The sequence below is a fragment of the Phocoena phocoena genome, chromosome 4, assembly GCF_963924675.1.
Source record: "Phocoena phocoena chromosome 4, mPhoPho1.1, whole genome shotgun sequence".
Classification (NCBI taxonomy): Eukaryota; Metazoa; Chordata; class Mammalia; order Artiodactyla; family Phocoenidae; genus Phocoena; species Phocoena phocoena.
The window spans coordinates 64284648-64307951 of NC_089222.1; the positions used below are offsets into that span (position 1 = coordinate 64284648).

A 23304-nucleotide genomic window follows, 5' to 3' on the forward strand; every position below is an offset into this window, starting at 1 on the left:
CTAACATGTCATTTAAGACCAATTTTCTGTTTGGATGATCTGTCCATTGATGTAAATGGGGTGTTAAAGTCTCCTACTGTTGTTACTGTAAGTTTCTCCCTTTGTACCCGTTAATATTTGCTTTACGTATTTAACTCCTCCTATGTTGGGTGCATATATTTACAATTGTTATATCTTCTTCTTAGATTGATCCCTTGATCATTATGTAGTGTCTTTCTTTGTCTATCGTTACAGTCTTTGTTTTACAGTCTGTTTTGTCTGGTATAAGTATTGCTACCCTGACTTTCTTTTGATTTCCATTTGCATGGAATATCTTTTTTTTTATCCCCTTACTTTCAGTCTGTATGTGCCTCTAGATCTGAAGTGAGTCTCTTATAGGCAACATATATATGGGTCTTATTTTTGTATCTGTTCAGCCACACTGTGTCTTTTGGTTGGAGCATTTAGTCCATTTACATTTAAGGTGATTATTGATAAGTATATACTTATTGCCATTTTGTTAATTGTTTTGGGGTTGTTTTTGTAGTTCACTTTTGTTCCTTTCTTCTTTTGCTCTCTTCCCCCCTTGTGATGTGATGACTATCTTTAGTTTTTTGGAGGGTTTTTTTGTTTTTTGCCACACCCCATGGCATGTGGGATCTTAGTTCCCCGACCAGGGATCGAACCTGCATCCCCTGCATTGGAAGCATGGAGCCTTAACCTTGCCAGGGAAACCCCTATCTTTAGTATTATGTTTGGATTTCTTTCTCTTTTGGGTTTGTTTACCTATTACAGATTTTTCATTTGTAGTTACCATGAGATTTATATATAACCATCTATATATGTGTGATTATTTTAAGTTGCTGATCTCTTAACTTCAAATGCATTTTAACAACCCTGCATGTTTACTCCCCTCACCTAGTGATTACTGTTTTGGGCATCATATTTTACATTTTTTTGTTTTGTGTATCCCTTTCTTACTGTGGATACAGATGATTTTATTACTTTTGTCTTTTAACCTTCCTACTAGCTTTTTACATGGTTGGTTTACTATCATTACTGTATATTTGTCTTTACCAGTGTGCTTTTCTTCCTTTCATAATTTTCATGTTTCTAATGGTCTTTTCTTTTTCATGTAGAGAGTCCCTTTCACATTTCTTGTAAAGTTGATCTGGTGGTGCTGAAGTCTTTTAGCTTTTGCTTGTCTGTAAAACTTTTGATCTCTCCATCAAATCTGAACGAAAGCCTTGCTGGGTAGTTTTGGTTGTAGGTTTTTCTCTTTCATTACTTTAAATATATCATGACACTCCCTTCTGGCCTGCAGAGTTTCTGCTGAAAAGTCAGCCATATGGGGAGTTCCCTTGCATGTAACTCATTGCTTTTCACTTGCTGCTTTTAATATTCTCTCTTTATCTTTAATTTTTGGCATTTTAATTACAGTGTGTCTTGGTGTGGTCCTCTTTGGGTTGATCCTGTTTGGGACTCTCTGTAGTTCCTGGGCATGGATGTCTGTTTCCTTTCCCAGGTTTGGGGAGTTTTCAGCTATTGTGTTGTCAAATATGTTTTCTGCCCCTTTCTCTCTTCTCCTTTTGGGGCACCTATAACTTTTTTTTTTTTAAAATAAATTTATTTTACTTACTTAAAAAAATTTTGGCTGTGTTAGGTCTTTGTTGCTGCACTTGGGCTCTCTAGTTGCAGCAAGCGGGGCTACTCTTCGTTGCGGTGCACAGGCTTCTTCTCATTGCAGTGGCTTCTCTTGTTGTGGAGCACGGGCTCTAGGCGTGCGGACTTTGGTAGTTGTCGCACACAGGCTCGGTAGTTGTTGCACACAGGCTCAGTAGTTGTGGCTTGTGGGCTCTAGAGTGCAGGCTCAGTAGTTGTGGCACATGGGCTTAGTTGCTCCATGGCATGTGGGATCTTCCTGGACCAGGGCTTGAACCTGTGTCCCTTGCATCAGCAGGTGGATTCTTAACCACTGTGCCACCAGGGAGGTGCCACCTATAACATTTTGATATTGTCTCAGAGGCCTTGTAAGCTGACTTCATTTCCTTTTATTCTTTTTCTATTTTCTGTTCAGCATCAGTGATTTCCACTACTCTGCCTTCCAGCTTATTGATCCATTTCTCTGTATCATTTAATCTGTTGATTCCTTCTAGTGTGTTTTTCATTTCAGTCATTTGTTATTGTATTCTCCATCTCTGATTGGTTCTTCTTTATATTTTCTAAGTCTTTAAAACTTCTAATTTTTTTTTTTCGGCCATGCCACATAGCTTGCAGGATCTTAGTTCCCTGACCACGGATTGAACCAGGGCCTAACTACTGGACCGCCAGGGAATTCCCAGCAATTTCTAACTTCTCACTCTGTTCATCTATTCTTCTCCTGAGTTCTTTGATCATCTTTATGATTGTAAAAATTTTAACTCTTTATCTGATAGGTTGCCTACCTCCACTTCATTTAGTTCTTCTTGGGGTTTTATCCTGTTCCTTCTTTTATAACATGTTCCTGTGTCACCTAACTTTTCTGAATTTGTTTTTATTTCTATGTGTCTGGTAGGTTGGTTATGTTTCCTGACCTTGGAGAAGTGGCCTTTTGTAGAGGACATCCTATGCATCCCAGAAGTGTACTCTCCTCTGGTCACCAGTACTATATGCTCTAGATGTGCTCCTAACCTATGTGGGCTGTGTGGGCCCTTTTATTATAGAGGGCTGGTTATTGTGGGCTGTCTGGTAGGAGTGGCTGACCCCTGGTCTGGTTGGTTGCCAGGGTCTGCCTTGTGTGGAGGCTGCCAGCCACTGTTTGGCAGGGCCAGGTCATGTGGCTGGCTACAGAAGCCTGGAGGGCCCTGGGGCTAGTGGTGGCTCACTTTTGGGCAGAACTGGGTTCTGGGGTGGGTGGTTGCGAACTAGCATTCCTGGATATAGTGTTGGCCTGCTGGTGGTTGGGGCCAGTTCCTGAAATGGCTCACTGTAGGTTCTAGGGTGTCTCAGAGCTGGTGCTGGCCCCACTGGTGTGTGGGGCTGGATCCCAGGGTGGCTGGTTGAATAGTGCATGGTATTTCAGAGGTGGTATTGGCCTGCTGATGCATGGGGCCAGAGCCCAGGGGCTCCCAGAGCCATTGCCAGCTCACTGGTGGGTGGGGCTGGATCCACAGGCCTCTGGCTGAGGTGCCCAAGGTGTCCCAAAGGAGATGTTGGCCTGCTGATGGAAAGAGCTGGAGCTTGGGGCTCCTGAGGGTGGTGCTGTCCTACTGGTGTATTGTCTGAGTCCTGACAAGGCAGGCTGTGGGGCATGGTGGTTCTGTTCCTGCTGTCTGTGCACTGGTGCGTGGGGTCAGTGCCCAGGAGGTCCTGCGGTGTTGGCCCACTGGTGGGCAGAGCTGGCTCCCAGGGTCTCTGGCTGCAGGGTCTTGGAAGTCCTGAGTGCAGTGCCTGTGTACTAAGTGTCTCAGGTCCTGGGTCCTCTGGTGGACAGAGCTGTTTTCAGGGATGGCTCTGGGCTATGGGGGTCTTAGGGCAGCCTGGCTGCTCATGGGTGGGACTGTGTCCCCACATGGCTTGGCCTGAGGGGACCCAGTACTTGGGCCTACAGGCTGGTGGGAGGGGGTAGGGCTGGGTCCCGAGGCTAACAAGCTAGAGGGAGGATTCCAAAATGGCACTTGCCAGCACCAGTGTCCCCACGGTAGAAGGAACTCTCAAAAATGGCCGCTGTCAGTGTCTTTGTCCCCAGGGTGAGCTCTACTTGCTTCCTGCCTCTCCAGGAGACTTTCCAAGTTCAGCAGGTCGGTCTGACTTAGGCTCCTTTCAAATTACTGCTTCTGCACAGGGTCCCAGAACATGTGAGATTTTGTGTGCACCCTTTAAGAGTAGCGTCTCTCTGGATCTCCCAAAAGTAAGCCCCACTAGCCTTCAAAGCCAAATGTTCTGGGGGCTCATCTTCGTAGTGCACCCCTGTGTTGGGGAGCCTGATGTGGGGCTCAGACCACTTGCTCCTTGGGGAGAACCTCTGCAATTGTAATTATCTTCCCATTTGTAGGTTACCCCCCCCAGGGGTGTAGGTCTTGACAATACTGCAACTCCACCCTTCCTACCCATCTTTTTCTGGTTCCTTATATCTTTAGTTGTAGATCTTTTCTGCTAGTCTTCTGGGTTTTCTCATTGATAGCTGCCCTGTAAATGGTTGTAATTTTGCTGTGCCCATGAGAGAAGGTGAGCTCACGGTCTTCCTACTCCTTCTTGGCCCAGCCCTATGATGTTTTCCCTTTTTTTAATATATAAATTTGTTTTTGGTTGCATTGGGTCTTCATTGCTGTGTGTGGGCTTTCTCTAGTTGCAGTGAGCTGGGCGCTACTCTTCGTTTTCAGTGTGCAGGCTTCTCATTGCGGTGGCTTCTCTTGTTGTGGAGCACGGGCTCTAGGCGTGCAGGCTTCAGTAGTTGTGGTGCGCAGACTCAGTAGTTGTGGCGCACGGGCTTAGTTACTCTGTGGCATGTGGGATCTTCCCGGACCAGGGCTCGAACCCGTGTCCCCTGTATTGGCAGGCAGATTCTTAACCACTGCACCACCAGTAAGTCCTCTTTCTTGATGTTTAATGAGAAATTGTAACAAGGAACACTGAAGGCTGCTAACCAGAAGCCATTTTTGACTTGAAAGTCCCTTCTTATACATCAGTTAGAATCAAAGACTTTATTGTGTTCAAACTTTTATTTTACAGATGAGGAGACAGGCCTCCAGGAGGCTTTGATATGCACAAGGTTATTTATCTAGTGTACAGGCAACCAGGGAGAAAACGTCTGGGCCTGGGGTTTCTTATTCTCCTGATGAGAAAGTGAGACTGATAGAGATCTGGTACAGGGAAAGAGGCACCCATCCCTGCCTTCAGGCCTGCCCTAGGGCAAAGCTGAGCTATGCCCTGGTTAAATTCCCTTCACAGCCCCTTGCTCTGTTTGCTGAGCAAGGCCTCCCATGCTGACAGCCAGTTACTGGGGTTTTGAAGGTGCCGGATGCAGGAGGTGGAGGTGTATTCCACCACAATGATTTTTCACAGCCGAGGGAAAGCAAGTCCCAGCGATGAGGGATGACTGGAGGAACTGAGTAAAGGGAGAACTAGACAACTGTCTTCAAACATTAGGGGAGTTGTTCTAAGTAACATGTAGCAGATTCAGTGTGTGGTGGTTGTAGGGTGAGCAGATTTCAGATCAGTGGAAGGAAGATCTAGGAGGCTGGACTGTGTGACGACAGAACTGTCTTGCCTTAGGAGCCGCGTTTCTCCTCGCCGGGGGTGGTGGGGGTGATGGTGGCCAGACTTTGGAGAGAGTTTAGAGGACATTATTCCACATTAGGAAAGTGGACCAAATGACCTCGAAAATCCTTTCCCAGTACTGCTGTTCTGTGAACTTAGAGAAAAGGTTTTGCCAGGTTCAGTGAGGGTGACTGGAAGCAGTTTTGTAGCTATCGAGAATCAGGGACATTCAGGAGTCACAGAAGTCAGGAATCTTTCATATTAGGAATTGTTCCAATTACAGATAAACTGATACAGGGATCCGTTTGAGTTTGGTTTTTCATTCAGAGTTTGCCCTGATCACTAGAGGTTACTGGAGGCAAAAGGGAATATTCTTCACTGTTTATTGTCAGCCACATCTGAGATTAGGTTAGCTCTTAAAATGGGAACAAACCAAGTACCTTGGATCCCTGCTTTTACAAGAGAACACAGGAGAATCGAGGTCAAGTTAGAATATAGTTGTTCCATGAGGTTTCTCCTCATGTTGGCTGTTTCTGTGAGAGCAAGAGCTATTAAGAGCACTCATGGCTTCTAGAGAGACGGTGACTTATGTGGCTGATGTGAGCTAGAATAGAAAATTAACATGCATATGGGGTAAGTCCCATTTTAATTCACCAGCACCTTAAGGGGAATGTAGAGAAGAAATAAAAGGTGGCAACAGCTGACAGTAAACATCAGGAGATTTGCTAGCAGTGGTATTAGACATTAGTGGTAGCAGGTCAAAGATATTTCCATTAGGCTTTAAGACAGTGAAAGATTTGGATGCATGTACAATTTAGGCTGGTCTCTGAATTTCTACAGTTGTGGGCTTCCCTCATCATCGTTCACATGGGGATGCCTGTTGCCCATGTCCTTCCCCAGGGATGCAGGAATAGGACTAGGCCAAATGCTTTCATACTCCGTAAGTCCTCATCCTATCTCTTGTCTACTCAGTCACCGAGACATTCACATCCTAGCTGATGCCAGGTTATCAATTTTCCCCTGCTTCCCTTAGAAGTCCAGTGTTTTCTTCTACCCTTGCTACCTGTCAGGATGACTTCTGTCTAGGGCTAATCATTTCCTCTCTTTTGCTGAAACCCCTCCAAATTTCTATTCTGTCGATCCTTTTCCTCATGTTTTTAAGTTCTCTATGCTGGAATCCTCTTCCAATTTGCAACCTCTTCCTTTCCATAGCTCCATGTTGGAGAAAATGAGATTGTCTTGAGGCAAATTTGGAGGGAACCTAACCAGGATAGAAGGGATGTCCAGGCCTCCTCACCACATCTCCTGACATACTTACAGTCGGGCTTCTGGGGAGGGGTGAAGGAAGTACCTCTCCCCTTAAATTGTTAGGTATATTATCCGCTTCCTTCCCCCCACATAAAAGCGAGCTCCTTCCCTGGCCAGGCTTAAAGTTTCTTAAGATAGGGGATGGCCTTACCTAGTTACTGTGCAGTATCCAGCCCTCTAGTTCTGTGGTTCTCAAACCTCAGTGTACATCGGAATCACCCAGGGCTCACTGATGGAGACTGCCCAGGGGCCCACCCTCCACCCTTAGAATTTCTGTCCCAAGGTGGACCCTGAGAACCTGCATATCTAACACGTTCCCAGGTGATGCTGGTGCTGCTGGTCTGAGGAGCACAGTCTGAGCACCACTGACCTAGTTTAGCTTCTCTCCCAAAGACCTGCCTGGAGAAGCCAGCCTCCTCAGTGTAGCTTCCCAGTCCTGACGGTATATGCCACCCATTTCCCTGAAGTCCCCTCAGAGGTGGAATTCAGCTGACACTTTGGGATGGGTGATACTTAGTAAAATAAGAGACCAAGACACCAGGATCTTGTTAGCTGGATATATTTCTTTTTGTTTGTTTTTGTTTTTGTCACAGAACACTGTTTGCAGTAGAGGAAACTGGCATTGCAGTCTGGTGGTAAAATGGCTTGTTCACATAAACCAGTACATGTTCATCCTTTAGCGCAAAAAGCCCTAATGGCGCGTACCCTATTGAAATTCAGGACATCTCCAATATTCTCTCTCTGTTTTTCTTTGTCACTTTTTTTTTTAAATAAACATTTTCAAGGTTTGTCCAAAAGAAGGCCATATAGGTTCTTGGCTAGCGGAAGACAATTCAGAACGGCTGTTGCACACTTGGACTGTTACCTTCTCCAGGCTGGCAGCTGATATCTTATTTTTTTTCCAACTCATTTTTATTAAAAAAATAAAAAAATGCTCCAACTATCAGTTTTACAAAATCTCTAAGGGAAACACAAGAGCAAGGTGCTGAGGTAAAAAACACCTGAGGTAGCTTTTTTTTTGTGTGTTTTTCTCGTTAAAAAAATCTGTAAATTTAACGCCCTGGGCCAACGACCTCGTGTAAATTGCTATGTTCCTCCATATTTTTTTTTAAAAGAAAGAAATAATTTTGCTGAATATTGATGGCTTATACACCAAAATGTAAAAAGACAAAATACATTCTTTCTTTGTGGAATTTTTCTTTGTTTGGTTGGTTGGTTGGTTTGATGGGTTACTGTTTTTCCTCTTCCAAAATGCTAGGACAAGTACCATTGACTCTTGTTCTTTTGAGTAACCAAGTGTAAGTTGAGGCTGGTTTGTGTGTTTCGCTTTTGTTCCTTTGTGTGATGTGATACTCAGAGCACTGCTTTGCCTGGGGGGTGCGTAGATATGGGAATTGAGACAGAGGGATGAGGGAATTAACAAGAATGGGGATGGAGAGGATGGGGAAGGAGAGAGGGGGTAGGGGAGAGATAAACAGAGAGAGACAGAGAATTATATAGCAGTATGCAAAAACCAGTTTAAAACCTGTGAAGCAAAGAGAAATGGGTGTGTGAGCTAGACAGGGATGAAGAGAGACAGAGTTTCCTCTTCAGAGAGACGGTATCCCTTCTGTTGACATACACAGGTGATCCAGAACTGCTGTGAGTGTCCTTTCGACGAGATTTCCCTCCCGGTGAAATTTGTGTGGGTGGCCTTGAAGCTCCTTACTAAACCGTTAGAACTCCCAAAGCACGACTTTATTCTTTAAAGTCTAGAAAAGCCTGCTTTCTCTTTAAAAAGAAAAAAGAATAACTGATTAAAAATTGGAGTTAGTTGAGTTATCTGATATATTATTTCTAAAATATATTAACGCCGCAGGCACCCTGTGTAACCCACAGGCCACATATCTTAACATCTTTCCCTTCTAATATGTACATACATGTACAGAGACAATTTTCCGCAAAAAGAAAAGGGTATGAATTTTGCTTTGATTTGAACGCATTCACCTATGTTAGTTCAACTAGAAGGGATAGCGTGGTGGGGTTAGGAGAGACCCGAGTGGATGGTGAAGTGGATGGCTGGGAAGCCTGCAGAGGCCCTGGGGGAGCTGGGAGGCCGGGCCCCGGCACGGCTGCCCTCCCGCCTCCTCCCTGGCCCCCCGGAGTCTCAGGGCCTCTGCAGAGCCCCTGGCGCCTCCGCAGACTTCTCATTCCTCAGGATGGTCTTTGGTTTGCTCCCGATCTGGCTGGCTGTGTTTGGTCTCATTCTGTCAGGTGTTGGAAGGGCTACATTCATCCGTTGTTTGCTGGTGCCTGTGGGAGCCTCACTTGCTGCGTTGTGAGGCAACTCCCTGAGGATATTTCTGCTCCTGCTGCTTCACCTGTTGTACAATTTCCCTGATCTTGCGCTGTGCAGTCTGCAGCAAGGGAGAGGAGGGGGACAGGGGAGAAAAGGAACCCAGTTCTGAGGACAAGCAGTGGGGTGTGGGGAAGCAGGGCTGGGACTGGGGGGAAGGAGGCAGTAAACTCAGAAAAGTGTCATCTACCTACTGAGGCCCTGACTCCAGGCCTTTTCTGCCTGGAAGTAAAGTGGCAGAGTTCCCCACCCCCCACCCTGCCGAGGCTGCTGGGTGGAGGGTAAGAGCGTGGGACCCCAGGAAGCAGAACCGGGGCATTAGTGATTAGGGAACCTGCAGAGGTCAGACGGCATCCTCCCTCCCAGCTAACACATGCTCCAACGTCCAACGCTTCGCCGCCTCCCTGCCTTCCTAGAGTTACTGCAGAGACAGTGGTGTATGGCAAGGGAAGATGGACAATGGGATGGGGAGAAAGTGAGAAACGGGCCAGACACTCTACCCTGAATAAGTGGAGATAACACATGAACCCAAACCTGTCCCCTCACCCACCCTGCTGCTCCCACTGCAGGGAGAACCCTGCAGACTGAACGCCTACAGGAGCCCAGCCATTGAGACCCACGCCCGGAACACTGGAAGAGCCGGGATGGGAGGGCCCCAGGCGTGGTCTCAAAGGGTGCTGGTGGGGTGCAGGGCACAGCAGCGTGGCAGGTCCTGGCAAAGGCACGGCACTGAGAGCGCAGGCTGACGCTCAGACAAACCTGCAGTGTTGGCTTAGACTGCCTCTGCTCCTTTGGGACGGGGACTGGACTGCTCTATCCCCAAACCCGACCCCCTCCCCCAACAACAAAAAAGCATCAGAAAGAACCAGGTCACGTGATTCTGAGTCACTAGCCCTTCTGACTGGAAGAGAAGCAGCTGTGTGGGGCCCTGAGTCCTAATGGGGGTTGTCACAGTTGAAGCAGAGGAGAGGAAAAAGAAACAAGGGTCTCCTGACATGAGCGTTTAACCCATAATAGTGGAATTCTGGCACCTAGCCGGTCCTCGGGGCCCAAGGGTGGCCCTTGCCTGGTATATGGCTCCCAGCAAGGGAAGGCTGTGACTGAGGCCTGAGCGGGAGGATGAGGGAGCAGGAGAGCCCGCAGTTCAGCATTTCAGAGGCTTGAACTGTGCTGGCTTGACTCCAAAGCTCTATACCCTTCCTCAGGCTCCTCCAGCAGGCCTGGGAGAGCAGTGGTGAGCCAAGGAACAGTCGCCCCTGTCCTGTTCCATCTGTGCATGGGGGTCATGGTGGGGGGGTGTGTGCACGGCCTGGGGCCACCGGACAGGTCACCAAGAACTTAGAGACTTGCAAAGAGATTAGCAGGAGAGACTGGACCCTCACAGCACAGGTACCTGGCTGGCAAAGAAATGCCCGATAATTCGGACAATCACTTCCTCATTTTCATCTGGCGTTTGGTCACGAGGCACAATGACTTCTGCACTGGTTAAGTTCTGCAGTTCATTCACCTGTGAAGGGAGAAACCAAAAAAATTCCTGTGACTTGCTTCACTGCAGTGGTCGGGAACCGGGACCCAGAATATCTGCAAGGTATGTCTGTATACTCTGGGCGGGACTCCTCCTTATCGTCTTCCTGCTGCTATGTGTGTGGGTTTACAGGGGCAGGAGGCAGCCTCCCTGTCTTCATTTCCCAGCACACAGCTTAGATGCAGTGTTCCTGGACCCAGGACCCTGGTGTTTCGGTGTCTGGCTCAGCACTGTGGATTTGGGGCCCTCAGCTCTGGATGATGCTAATTACATTTTTGTCCTTGAAGAGTCAGTGAGGGTCTGAGGGAAGTCAGGCCAGGAGACGAAGCCAGCTCAGAGCACACTTACGGTTTTGCCACCCTTGCCGATCACACGGCCGGCTGTAGAGGAGGGCACTCGGATGTGGGCTTCCAGCTTCACCTCCTCTTTGGGGTTAAAGAAGTTCTCTTCTTTCAGTTTCCCAAAGATCCGCCCCTGGGCCTGAGAGAGCAAGACACGTCAACCTACTTTAGCAGCACTGCTACAGGAACCAGTGAGTCCAGGCAACGGTACAGCCCCAGCCCCATGCTCCCCGGGGTCTGCTCAGCTCGCTCAGACCCAGTGGGTGCATGCCTGCCACACCCAAGGAGTGCACCTTGCAGACATGCACAGACACTCCCCTGTCTTCAGGTTTGCACATGGATCGCACAGGAAGCTTTCTGTGCATAGGGTCAGGGTGGAACTACATGTCTTATTTCTGTATCCTGAGCAACTATAAATGTTTGGTTGAATGAATTTGTTCAGGGAATTCTTAACTTCCTCCCACCACGATACGTTCAGGCCTCCGGTTATTAAAGGATGGAGGCAAGGGTGGTGTTGATGGGATTTGCTCTTTGATGTTTAACTCCAGAGCCAGTGTAGCCAAAAGCTTTTTGTTCTTTTTAAAAGAACTTAAAAAAATATTTATTTATTGGCTGCACCGCATGTCATGTGGGATCTTAGTTCCCCAACCAGGGATCAAACCCGTGCACCCTGCAGTGGAAGTGCAGAGTCTTAACAACTGGACCGCCGGGGAAGTCCCTAAAAGAACTTGTAAAAAAACTGAGATATAGCTTACATAACTTAAAATTCAGCATTTTAAAGTGTACACTCCAGTGGTTTTTAGTATATTCACTAGGTTGTGCAACCACCACTGCTATCCAGAACATTTTCATCCCATTCCCCCAAATAAAAACCCGTACCTATTAGCAGATAGTCCCAATTCCTCCCTTCCACTAGTCCCTGGCAACCACTAAACTACCCTTCTGTCTCTGGATTTGCTTTTTCTGGATGTTTCACATAAATGGAATATATATTATGTGGTCTATTGTGTCTGCCTTCTTTCACTTGGTGTAATGTTTTCTAGGTTCATCCATGATATAGCATGCATCAGAATCTCACTCTTTCCATGGCTGAATGATATCCTATTATGTGGATATACCACATTTTGTTTATCCATTCATGAGTTGAAGGATTATTGTTCTTGAACATTTACACGTATTAATTTTTTTCTCACATTTTAAATATTTTTAATACAAATTATATTTTTACAAATAAATGTTTTTGACTTTTAGAAAACTCAAGTTATAATTTTCCTAGGGGTGAAAAGGCAATAACAAAACAATGCAGGGGAAGGGAGACAAGATGGTGGAATAGAAGGACTTGAGCTCACCACCTCTCACGAAAACACCAAAATCACAACTAACTGCTGAAGAGCCATTGACAAAAAAAACTGGAACCTATCAAAAAAGATATTCTACATCCAAAGACAAAGAAGAAGCCACAATGAGATGGCAGGAGGGGTGCTTTCATGATATAATCAAATCCCATACCCACCAGGTGGGTGACCCACAAACTGGAAGCTAATTATATTGTAGAGGTTCTCCCACAGGAGTGAGAGTTCTGAGCCCCATGCCAGGCTCCTCAGCCTGGGGGTCTGGCATCTGGAGGAGGAGCCTCCAGAGCATTTGGCTTTGAAGGCCAGTGGGGCTTGAGTGCAAGAGCTCTGCGAGACTAGAGGAAACAGAGACTCCATTCTTGGAGGGTGCACACAAGGTTTCATGTGAACTGGGACCCAGGACAAAGCAGTGATTCCACAGGAGTCTGGGCCAGACCTACCTATGGGTCTTGGAGGGTCTCCTGGGGAGGCAGGGGTTGGCTGTGGCCCACTGCAGTGGCAAGGACACTGGTGGCGGAGGCCCCACGGAATACTTCTCAGCGTGAGTATGCCTCCTCCCTGAGGTCGCCATCTTGGTACTGAGACCTGGCCCCACCCAACAGCCTGCAGGCTCCAGTGCTTGCATGCCTCAGGCCAAACAACCAACAAGGTGGGAATACAGACCCACCCACTGACAGCTGCCTAAAGTCATCCTGAGCCCACAGCCACCTCTAGACACACCCCTTGACACGGCTGTGCCCACCAGAGGGACAAGACCCAGCTCCACCCTCCCACGGGCAGGCACAAGTCCGTCCCACCAGGAAGCCTGCACAAGCCCCTGGACCAACCTCAGCCAGGGGTTAAGGCAGACAACAGAAGCAAGAACTACAATCTGGCAGCCTGCAGAACAGAGACCACAAACACAGAAAGTCAGACAAAATGAGACAGAGAAATATGTTCCAGACGAAGGAACAAGATAAAAATCTCAGAAGAACAACTAAGTGAATTAGAGATAGGCAATCTCCCTGAAAAAAGAATTCAGAATAATGATAGTAAAGATAATCCAAGATCTTGGAGAAAGAATCAGACCAAGAAGATACAAGAAATATTTAACAAAGAGCTAGAAGATTTAAAGAACAAACAGATGAACAATACAATAACTGAAATGAAAAATACACTAGAAGGAATCAAAGGCAGAACAGATGAGGCAGAAGCATAAATGAGCTGGGAGACAGACTGGTTGAAATCACTGCCACAGAACAGAACAAAGAAAAATGAAAGAAAAGAAATGAGGACAATTTAAGAGACCTCTGGGGCAACATTAAATGCTCCAACATTTGCATTACAGGGGTTCCAGAAGGAGAAGAGAGAAATGGCCCTAGAAAATATTTGAAAAGATAATAGCCAAAAACTTCCCTAACATGGGAAAGGAAACACCAAAGTCCAGGAAGCACAGAGAATCCCATACAGGATAAACCCAAGGAGGAACATGCTGAGACATATTAATCAAACTGACAAAAATTAAAGACAAAGGGAAAATATTAAAAGCAACAAGAGAAAAGCAACAAATAACATACAAGGGAATCCCCAGAAGGTTATCAGCTGATTTTTCAGCAGAAACTCTGCAGGCCAGAAGGGAGTGGCACCATATATTTAAAGTGATAAAAGGGGAAAAAACTACAACCAAGAATACTTTACCCACCAAGGCTCTTGTTCAGATTCAATGAAGAAATCAAAAGCTTTACAGACAAGCACAAGCTAAGAGAATTCAGCACCACCAAGCCAGCTTTACAACAAATGCTAAAGGAACTTCTCTAGGTGGAAAAGAAAAGCCCACAACTAGAAACAGGAAAATTACGAATGGGAAAGCTCACCGGTAAAGGCAAACATACAGTAAAGGTAGGAAATCATCCACACACAAATGTGATAACAAAACCAGCAATCCTGAGGAGAGTACAAATGCAGGATATTGGAAATGCATTTGAAATGAAGAGACCAGCAACTTTAAACAATCATATACATACATACATACATACACACACACACACACACACACACACACACACACACACACACACTGCTACATCAAAACCTTGTAACCACAAACCAAAAATCTACAACAGGAGCACACACACACAAAAGAAAGAGCAATTCCAAACACAACATTAAAGATAGTCATCAAATCACAAGAAAAAAAAAGAGGAAGGGAAGAAAAAAGACCTACAAATACAAAACAATTAGCAAAATGGCAATAAGAACATACATATTGATAATTACCTTAAATGTAAATGGATTAAATGCTCCAACCAAAAGATAAATATATACACACACACACACACAATTGAGTATTACTCATCCATATAAAAGAATAAAATAATGCTACTACAGCAACATGGATGGACCTAGAGATTATCATACTAACTGAAGTCAGTCAGACAGAGAAAGATGAATATCATATCACTTATATGTGGAATCTAAATGATACAAATGAACTTATTTACAAAACAGAAACAGACACAGACTTTGAAAACAAACTTATGGTTACCAAAGGGGAAACATGGGGGGGAGGGATAAATTAGAGGAGTTTGGGATTAACATATACACATTACTATATATAAAATAGTCAACAAGGACCTACTGCATAGCACCAGGAACTGTACTCAATATTGTGTACTAACCTATGTGGGAAAAGGATCTGAAAAAGAACGGATGCATGTGTATGTATAACTGAATCACTCTGCTGTACACCTGAAACTGACACAGCATTGAAAATCAACCATACTCCAATATAAACTAAAACTTAAAGCAGTGCACGCCCCCCACCCCCAACACTTCCAACAAACTGCTATTTCCCCTCACACCCATGTTTATGCCCCATCTTCAAAACCACGACCAATGGGATCAGAGATGCCATCTTAACTGGGCTGTGACAGAGAGTCCACTTTTCCAGGGGAAAGGAGGGAAAGGAGGGCTCCACACAGAGGGAGCAGCCTGGAGGCGGGGAAGACAGGGTGGGTGGGACTATAGAAGGAAGAGAAATGGAGGCTGGGCCTCCAAAGAAGAGCCTGAACTTGGCTCTGGGGCAGCTGCACCTGCTAAAGGCCCTCAGCCTTCCCTAACAGGCTGCCCTGTATCCAGGGCTACAGGGCTGAGGGGGTTCTTGGCACTGACCTTGAACTGGGCTTCAGGTGGGCCGGTGATGATGACCATCCTTTCACTGACGTCTGGGCCTTCTGCTGGGGCAATCTGCAGTTCACAAAGCAAGAGGGAAATGCTACTGCTTGGCTCTGTTCCCCGAGCTCCTCCTCCTTGTTGTCTAAGAGGATGGCACACCCACTAGCAAGAGATTATAAGACTCACACCTTTGTACCTGGTGCTTTGTCTGACCCTGCTGCTTCCACTCTGGGTCTTAGGAGATTATGACCGTAGTGCCCAGTATCAAATTTGGGTCTCTGGCCACCCAGGAATAGTTGGAAACAAGTTAGTACTTACTGCCTGTCCCTGCCCCCACCAGCAGTGTGACCAGCCTCCTTTCACCAAGGAGCTCCACTAGCCCACCGAGGGCCCAGAAGCGAGGAAGGGCTGGTCCACAGAGGAGTTAAGTTGGAGTCAGCCTGCAGAGAGGGCTGTTAGTGACAGGTGTGACTAGGACCAGCTCCTCTGTAGCACACGAATCAACCGATGGCACCAGAGCAAGCATGAGAACACCCTGGTTCCAGTGCGTGCTCTACAAACCCCTCCTCTCCCCACAGATGAAACATGGCAGTTGAACCTGGCAAGCTCAAAACCTCCTAGCTCTCACTCTGTGACTCTGACGTCTTTTGTAACAGAACTCAAGATGGAACAACCGAACATTTTTTTGTTAGATCCTCTTTACATATTTTTCCCCGCATACCCTGCCTTGTTTCAAAAACCTTTTAAGGTAGCTTTAAAAATAAATACAATGTAGCATAATTAAAGTTAAATTTATTTATTTTTTTGGCCATGCCACGTGGCTTGTGGGATCTTAGTTTCCTAATCAGGGAACTTGTGCCCCCTGCAATGGAAGCGTGGAGTCCTAACCACTGGACCACCAGGGAATTCCCATAAAGTTACTTTTAAATGAGCTAAAAGTACACCAGGCACTTAGGGGTGAGCCAGGAGTGAGGTTAGTACACAAACGCACCTCATAGAGTCCTGCACATCACCCAGAGACCCCATCCCCGAGACTGAGCTGGTTCAGCGTGAACGTGATTCACCACTGACGGGGCGTGTCTGAAGTTATCATCTCTGAACCACTGTGCCTCAGTCTTGGCTCCCACAAGAAGACCTCCACCTCCACAGGGTTTTAGTTTTCTCTCAGTACGTGTCCTAAGCCAGGCTGCACCTGCAGGCCTCAGGGTCCCGTGTCGCTGTCCCAGCTTTACCATGAAGACAGACCCAAGGCCTGCGCCGACCCTGTCTATGAGACCTTCAAAGAAGATCTGGCCCTGACTACTTAGTGGCACGAGGATGAACGTGAGACACTGGTCACCGACCACTGAGCTTCCTGGGGGGTCTTCCCTTTGCTGCGGGCTGACCACCTGCCAGCCTTCAACTGCAGGGCAGCAGCCTCACCCGAAAAACAGATGTGTCCAGGGGACTGAGACCCTCCAGCAGGCCGCATACAGACTGGCCCTTAAGATCCCTGGCGGGAACCCTCATCTCTACTTCTACATCCATAGGTGGCATTAAATCTGCTCCTTATTTCCAAGAGTAAATGAGAGTGACAGGAGCATGGACACAGTGGTTCCCAGCTCTTATCCACCCAAATCAAGAAGGGCTGAAAGGCTAATTCATAATTCACGTTGACCCAATCAGTTCTCACAGTTGCCTTGTTCCAATCCTGAAAGAAAGCCCCCCATCTCTCCACTAACTGGTATTCACAGCCCAGCCCAGAACTCTGTGCTCCTGCAGTTCTGGAATGGCACTCCCCAGGCAAACTCCCTGAGAGGACCTGGAATGAGGACTCCACTTTATGACTGAAGCAAATGGGATGCAGAAAGATGAGGTGACCACCAAGATCACGGGTGAGCAGGGCTGAAACAAGGATCAGGAATTTTGTGTGGCATTCTGAAGGCTGTCGGCCAGATGATGCGCAGGAAAGGCAGGCGACGGGGGCTCAGCTCTCGCCTGTAACTGAAACATCTCTTGCATGCACCGCCCGATCCCAACTCAGCCCACCCCCTTCCAGCACTCTGCTCCCACGTGTTAGTGTAAAGCTCTCCCCCCCCGCCCCAGCAGCATCAAATGTGCCTCTAGTTGTGGCCCCTGAAGACTGGTAGAGCAGGATTGGGGGTGGTTCTCTGGAATTAGTGAGATCATCACCTTTAGAGACAGATGCTGTCAGAGAACTGTCAAGACAAAGGAAATCTAGCAAAAACCAGACTGATTTTAAAAAGTAGGAAATGTCTCTTGCCAATGTTTGGCTTCCCTGGCTTCCTCTCTTTTTCTCTACTACTCTGGAGAGAGCCAGAGCCCATTCTGTCCCCGGTTGTCTTTGCCCATCACAGAAGTCATGCCACCACTCAACTCTGCTGGGACAGAGAGGGACTACGGGGATGCTGTGGGGGAAGCCCAAGGGGTTGATCCTTCTCTACTTTCCCAAAGTCTTGCTGGAATGACTCTGGTATAGCACTCAGGTTGAAAAAACATTGGACCAAAAATAGGATAGCTCGGTCCAACCTCAGCTCTCACATTCTTTAGCTTTGTGGCCACTGACATGTCAATGAAACACTGGGCCCTAGTTCCTTATGGGCAATGGTAAGTGGAGAGTTATTGCTGCGATTAGTCCTGGGAAGTGCCCTGTAGCCTACGAGTTGGCAGAACTGCTATCTAAGAGCCAGTCCTGCCACCTGCGTGCCTTGGCCATCTCCCGTTCCCTCTCTCAGTCTCCCTTTTCTCAGGGGAAAAAGAGAGGATTGGATGAAACGATCCCTCAAGTCCCTTTTAGTTGAAATTGTCTCGTTCTGTCCCTTGCGCTGCATCGCACCTCAGACCACAGGACCGGACACCGAGAATGGCCCTCAGGGTGCAGCCAGCCCAGTGGTCGTCCATACCTTACCTGTCCCACACAGAGGGCGGGCCCAGCACAGCCAGTCAGTACCCGGGCTGGGGTCTCACCTGCAACAAGCCTGCCGGGTGCAAAGGCCCCGGGTGCTCCACCACCGTCTGCCCCCACCTCGGGCTCTCCTCCAATCTGTGGGCTTTGCTGGTGAGTTAAACGAGCACCGAGAGGGGAAATGATTTACCTACATAAAATTCTTTCATGGTATCACTGCAATCCTTGTTCTGCACTTCTCAGATTGTTTTGTTTTTGTTTTTTCTCCAGCACACTTGCTGTGGGAGAAATTCCAGCTCTTCTTAGGGAGAAAGTGTAAGCATTCTTTCTCTCCAAGTCATGAGACCTCTTGTTCGGAATTCCGGGTTGTCCCATGGCAGCAAATTATTTTACGTAACAAGGGCAACTCTTGTTTCCGACAGCGTTTCACGAGGCTTGGGACGTGCTCAGCATTCTGCCCGTGAGTCAGCGCTGATAGCTGGGCTTGGAGCAGGACCAGGGTCGAATAATCCTCCCCTTTCAGCTTCTCTGCCGACTCTTCCCATTGTGCTCCAGGAGACAGGCGGTGGGAATGTAACTGCAGCTGTGTCTGCACTCAGGGGCCCTCCTTCCTGACCTCTCTCCTCAACCCCTCTCCTCAGCCCGGAGGCCGCGGCTCAGGTTATGTCACCGGCTTTTGTTTATCTGCGGCTTCATCACTGCCTTTCAAAGAGTTTTCCATTCAAGCTATTTGTTTCCAAGTTCAAAGGTTTCTGAAATGGAGACTAACTAAAGCATCAAAGCACTGACAACTGCTGAATGTAAATTATCGCTCTCCTTAGGCTCACTCCCTTCACTTGGGAGAATCCTCAGCCTTTGCTTTATCTTGAGGACAATGGTAGCCCAAAGAGGACCAGGTTGGCTTACGTATTACTAGTATTTTTTCCTAATTCATGTGTTAGTGGGACAAAAAAGGAGTGAGAGAGGTAAAGATGAGTGCACATGGGAATAGTCCGGAAGGCAGGCTTTCCAGGTCCTGTAGGATTTTATGGATGGTGTAAGAATTGCCCGGGATGGACAGAAGGAACAAGGGACATGGGGTGGCGATGGGGGTGGAAGAGGGTGGGATAGGGGCAGCTGTCAAGAGCGGCTTTACCTTGATGGAGGCCCCGGCGAATCTGGCCAGCTGTTTAATGTGCGCCCCTTTCTTCCCGATGATGGCACCCACAGCCTGGGTTGGGATGAAGAGATTCACAATCTCCTGCTCTGGATACTGGAAGGACAGGACAAGACAAGACAGACGACATCATTCCTACTGGGGCTGCTCCTTCAGGCACTCAACAGCAACGGAGCAATGGCCGGATGCTGCATGGGATTCTTCTGGGGCCTAGGGCACTGCAGGGGGGGAAGCCGGAGGGATGAACTGGAACAGGATCCACACTAACTACACAACCACTAGAGTGCAAACTCCTCCTGAGCAGCTCTGAATTTGCTGGACACAGCAAGCTGTCTGTCCACGGGCCTTCTGTCAAGTTCAAATGTGATGTGTATTTCTCCTGCGTCTTCATCCAAGGAATCAGTAGCTATTAAGCACACCTGGCCTGAGGCACTTTGTTAGCAGGAATGGAGAGCTGCCCTCCCACCTAGTGGGCAGCAGCAGCACTTTCACTGGAGGGGGACTGGGTTCAAAACGAGAGTGTAATTAAACCTGCCCTGAACAGGCTGTGAGGGGACGGCCCAGAGAGACGCAGGCAAGCCCGCCAGGGGCCCTTGCTGTTCTTGTCTGTAGGGGTCTGTGGGAATGACACGGCCCACTTGCTAGACTTTATTAAAGAGCTTTGGAGGCTCTGTTTTTTAGCCCAACACCACCTCCTAATCTGACCTGCTGACTGCTCCTCTGCACCAGTTTCCAGCCACTGTGGGACCTGTGAGCACCAGCAGGGTGCTGAAGGGCCGCTCAGTGCACTTGAGTGCCGGGCGGTCTGCTGTGCTGACGCCCTGCAATGTGTCACTCCCAGGACAGCCGGGAACCAGGGGACCCGGCACGCACACCGTGAGCACACACTGGTCAGTCTGCCAAGGACTGAGCGGCACCGGCCACAGGAGAGGGACGAGTGGCAGATGGGGCTGAACTCTGGGCACTTACTGAGTGATGATGCGGGAACGGGCCGAACTGGTGAGGGGGGTACAAGCTGGAGAAGTATCCGGAGTGGGTCTGCAGCAGGAGAGAAACGGTCAGTCAGCAGGGCCCATAGGGCCGCTCACCAAACTCAGGGAGGCAAGATTCCCACACACAACAAAGGCTCCCGGCACCACCACCGGGCCGCGCTGTCCTAAAGGCACACCTGTGCCTCTGCAGCTCGGATCTCTGCTTCCTTCCCTCACGGAGCACTGGCTGGGCTGGATGTTCATCATTTCCAAGCTGAGTCATGGTCTAGGCTTCCCAGGAACCCACCAGAGGGAACATGCTCACGACGCACTTTTTAACCTGCCCTTAGGCAGAGAGGAAGCGCCAGTGGTTTCTATTTTCTGAGGAATTATGAACCACAGATTAAAGAAACAGAGAGTGCCAGGACAAATCCAAGAGTTATTCTAAACAAGCAAAGTGTTCCTGGGAAGTCAGATCAGTGAGCGCCCAGAGAATCTCAGAAGGAATGGAGAGACTGAGAATGGAGAAATTGAAGACGAAACTGAGGAGAGAAAATGAATGAATAAATACATATTGTGGAGGGGGAAGCAGGGGACAGGAGGGCAGATGTGGCAGAGCTATTAGGAAAGTAGCATTAATTTTTTAAGTAGCTGCTTTTTATTGAATACCTACTGTGTCCTAGGCATTGTGGTAGATACTTTATCTATAAACTCTTTTTTAAAAAAAAAATATTTTATTTTTGGCTGTGCCACGCAGCGTGTGGGATCCTTAGTTCCCCGACAAGGGATCGAACCCATGCCCCCTACAGTGAAAGCGTGGAGTCCTAACCACTGGACCACCAGGGAATTCCCCATAAGCTCTCTTAATCTTTACAGTAGTCCTGCAGGACAGGAATACATCTGCATTTATATATTTTATGGGCAGGACATTAAGTAGAGTCAGCAATGTCTAGTTCACTGTGCTTTACACATAAGGCCAAGTAAATGCTGACATGCCTGTTACAGGAAGGGAGGTGGACAGTGCTGGGCACCATGGAACCAATCCCTGAGGGGCCATCTAGCAGTGGTCAGACACCAGTTGGAGGCTTGGAGTTAGGGGACCTAGCTTTCATTTGAGGGTCCTTGAACAAATCTCCTGGTATCCTCTGTCTCCTGAATGTCCAGTTGGATTCTGAGTTCCAGACCACAACTTTGCCTTCGGACTCATTAGGGACAAAAATGAAACTATTTCTCTTTTTGAGTTTGGATAGTGGACTTCAGGGGAAAAGAGATGTGAACACGGTGGGGAACTCTGAGTGTCCACAGCACCTGCAGGGGACAGAGCTTTGCCAAAGGAAGGGAACGATCCTGTAATGCAAGCCTCTGCCTCTCACGACTTGGAAAGAGGCTGCAGTGACACCTCAAGGCCACAAGAGGGGGCTATGAGACCAGTGTTCTTCTGGCAGACGTCCACTTTCGAAAGGAAGCTGAGTGAAGACGTTTGGCTCACTTGGGCCTGCCTCTTTCTTGAAGAGCATCAGCTCCAGACTCTTCTCAGTGCAGGTCCCTTTCCTGGGCCACGGCGGGTCAGGGAGAATTCCTGCAGCTTTTCTGCTCAGACAAAGCTCTACCTTGGGGAAAGGATGCTTCTGCCCTCCTCTCACCTGGAGAGCTTTTCCTTCAGCTCTCAGCAGAAATAATTCTTCTGAATTGTGATTTGGCCTCAAAATAGACAAACCACAAGTGTAGCTCCATTCTGGGTTCAAATACTCCCAATATAAACACTATATCAAATTTAGATCTACCACTTGGGTGAGGGGAGGGGATGAACTATAAAAGGATAAAAAGAAATAATTCCCCAGTCCTCTTTTTATTCATGAGTTACAGCCGGAAAACTGTTGTGGAGAAAGAACCCCAAAACTCGGCAATCAGGAACTTGTTTCTAGCTGAGGCTCTGTCATTAGCCTTTGTGTATATAAGCTGGTTTTTGGAGTCAGAAGACCCAGAAGACTTGAGTCTGAATCACTAGTTCTATACAACTTGGAATAATTTATTCAGCTTTTCTGAACCTCATCCACAAGTGGATTAAAATAATATCCAGAGCTTACAATACTGTTGTGGGAGTTCATTCAATTGTTTACTCATTCATCCAAAAGATATTTGAGCAAAGCACTGCTCTAGGTGCTGGGGACACAGCTATTGAGACAGAAAAGGTCACTGCCACCACAGAACTTAGGTTCTACTGGAGAGGCAGACAAGCATGTAAAAGAAACGAACAGGAGGCTATGAGGATGAGTAGCTGCCAAGATGAGTGGGATGGCAACTTCAGCTGGAGGGTCTGGGAAGCCTCTTGGAGGAGGTGACCTCTGAGTTGGGACCCACGGAGGAGATGGAGCCCCATGCAAGGCACTAGGGAAGAGACATTCTAAGCAGGGTTCTGAGAGGTGCAGAGCTAGGAAAGGGGTTGGTCTGTTTGGAAAACAGAAAAGAGGCCAGTATGGTGAAAGCAACTGAGAGAACAGCCTGATGGGATGGGGAGGCAGGTAGTGTGAGATCACGCAGGGAGGGCTCTGTGGGCCTTGATTTGGACGTGGATTTGACCCAAAGTACAATGGATGCCCCTGAAGGACGTTACGTGGCATTCAATGAGGTCACAGGAATGGAGAATCCATGATCAGGCACTGTATGGCTTGAACTATTGAGTGTTAAATGTGTACTTATTTACCACTTATCAGAGCACACTTTCCATTCCCCCCACCCCCATGCTTACATGGAGTCCACAGCCTCAACTGGAAGAGAAGCTTAGTCATAATGACCAAAAAGTAACCTGTTATGACTTAAATAAATGTTCTCTTTAATGGGAAAGCAGGTTGTAGCCAGCTGACAAACTGGGGCCCCAGAGTGGGGTGGGCGGTATGGCACCACAACCCTAAAATGGCAGTTGGGCTTTTAGTGTCTCAGTTTGAGGGTCCCCACAGATTTTATGAGGGAGAAGCTACTTTACTTTTGAGTGTTTCAAAAGAATTATGATTTGGGGTATGGGGGGGGAGAAGAGGTTA

General features: G+C 47.7%; 1 protein-coding gene across 3 annotated transcripts in view; it reads right to left on the reverse strand.

The window, feature by feature from the left end:
* Positions 1–8658: 8658 nt before the first annotated feature.
* The window catches only part of IGF2BP2 (insulin like growth factor 2 mRNA binding protein 2), a 157376-nt gene continuing 142730 nt past the window's right edge, over positions 8659–23304 (reverse strand). For 2 of the 3 annotated variants that reach the window (XM_065875968.1, XM_065875966.1), the window contains 6 exons: positions 20265–20333; positions 19275–19391; positions 15232–15306; positions 10734–10865; positions 10254–10367; positions 8829–8921 (listed from right to left, as the gene is read on the reverse strand). In XM_065875968.1, coding sequence (XP_065732040.1) covers positions 8829–8921; positions 10254–10367; positions 10734–10865; positions 15232–15306; positions 19275–19391; positions 20265–20333 — 600 coding nt within the window. Of the gene's footprint in view, positions 8922–10253; positions 10368–10733; positions 10866–15231; positions 15307–19274; positions 19392–20264; positions 20334–23304 lie in introns of all 3 variants that reach the window. The other variant, XM_065875967.1, reaches the window with a different exon arrangement.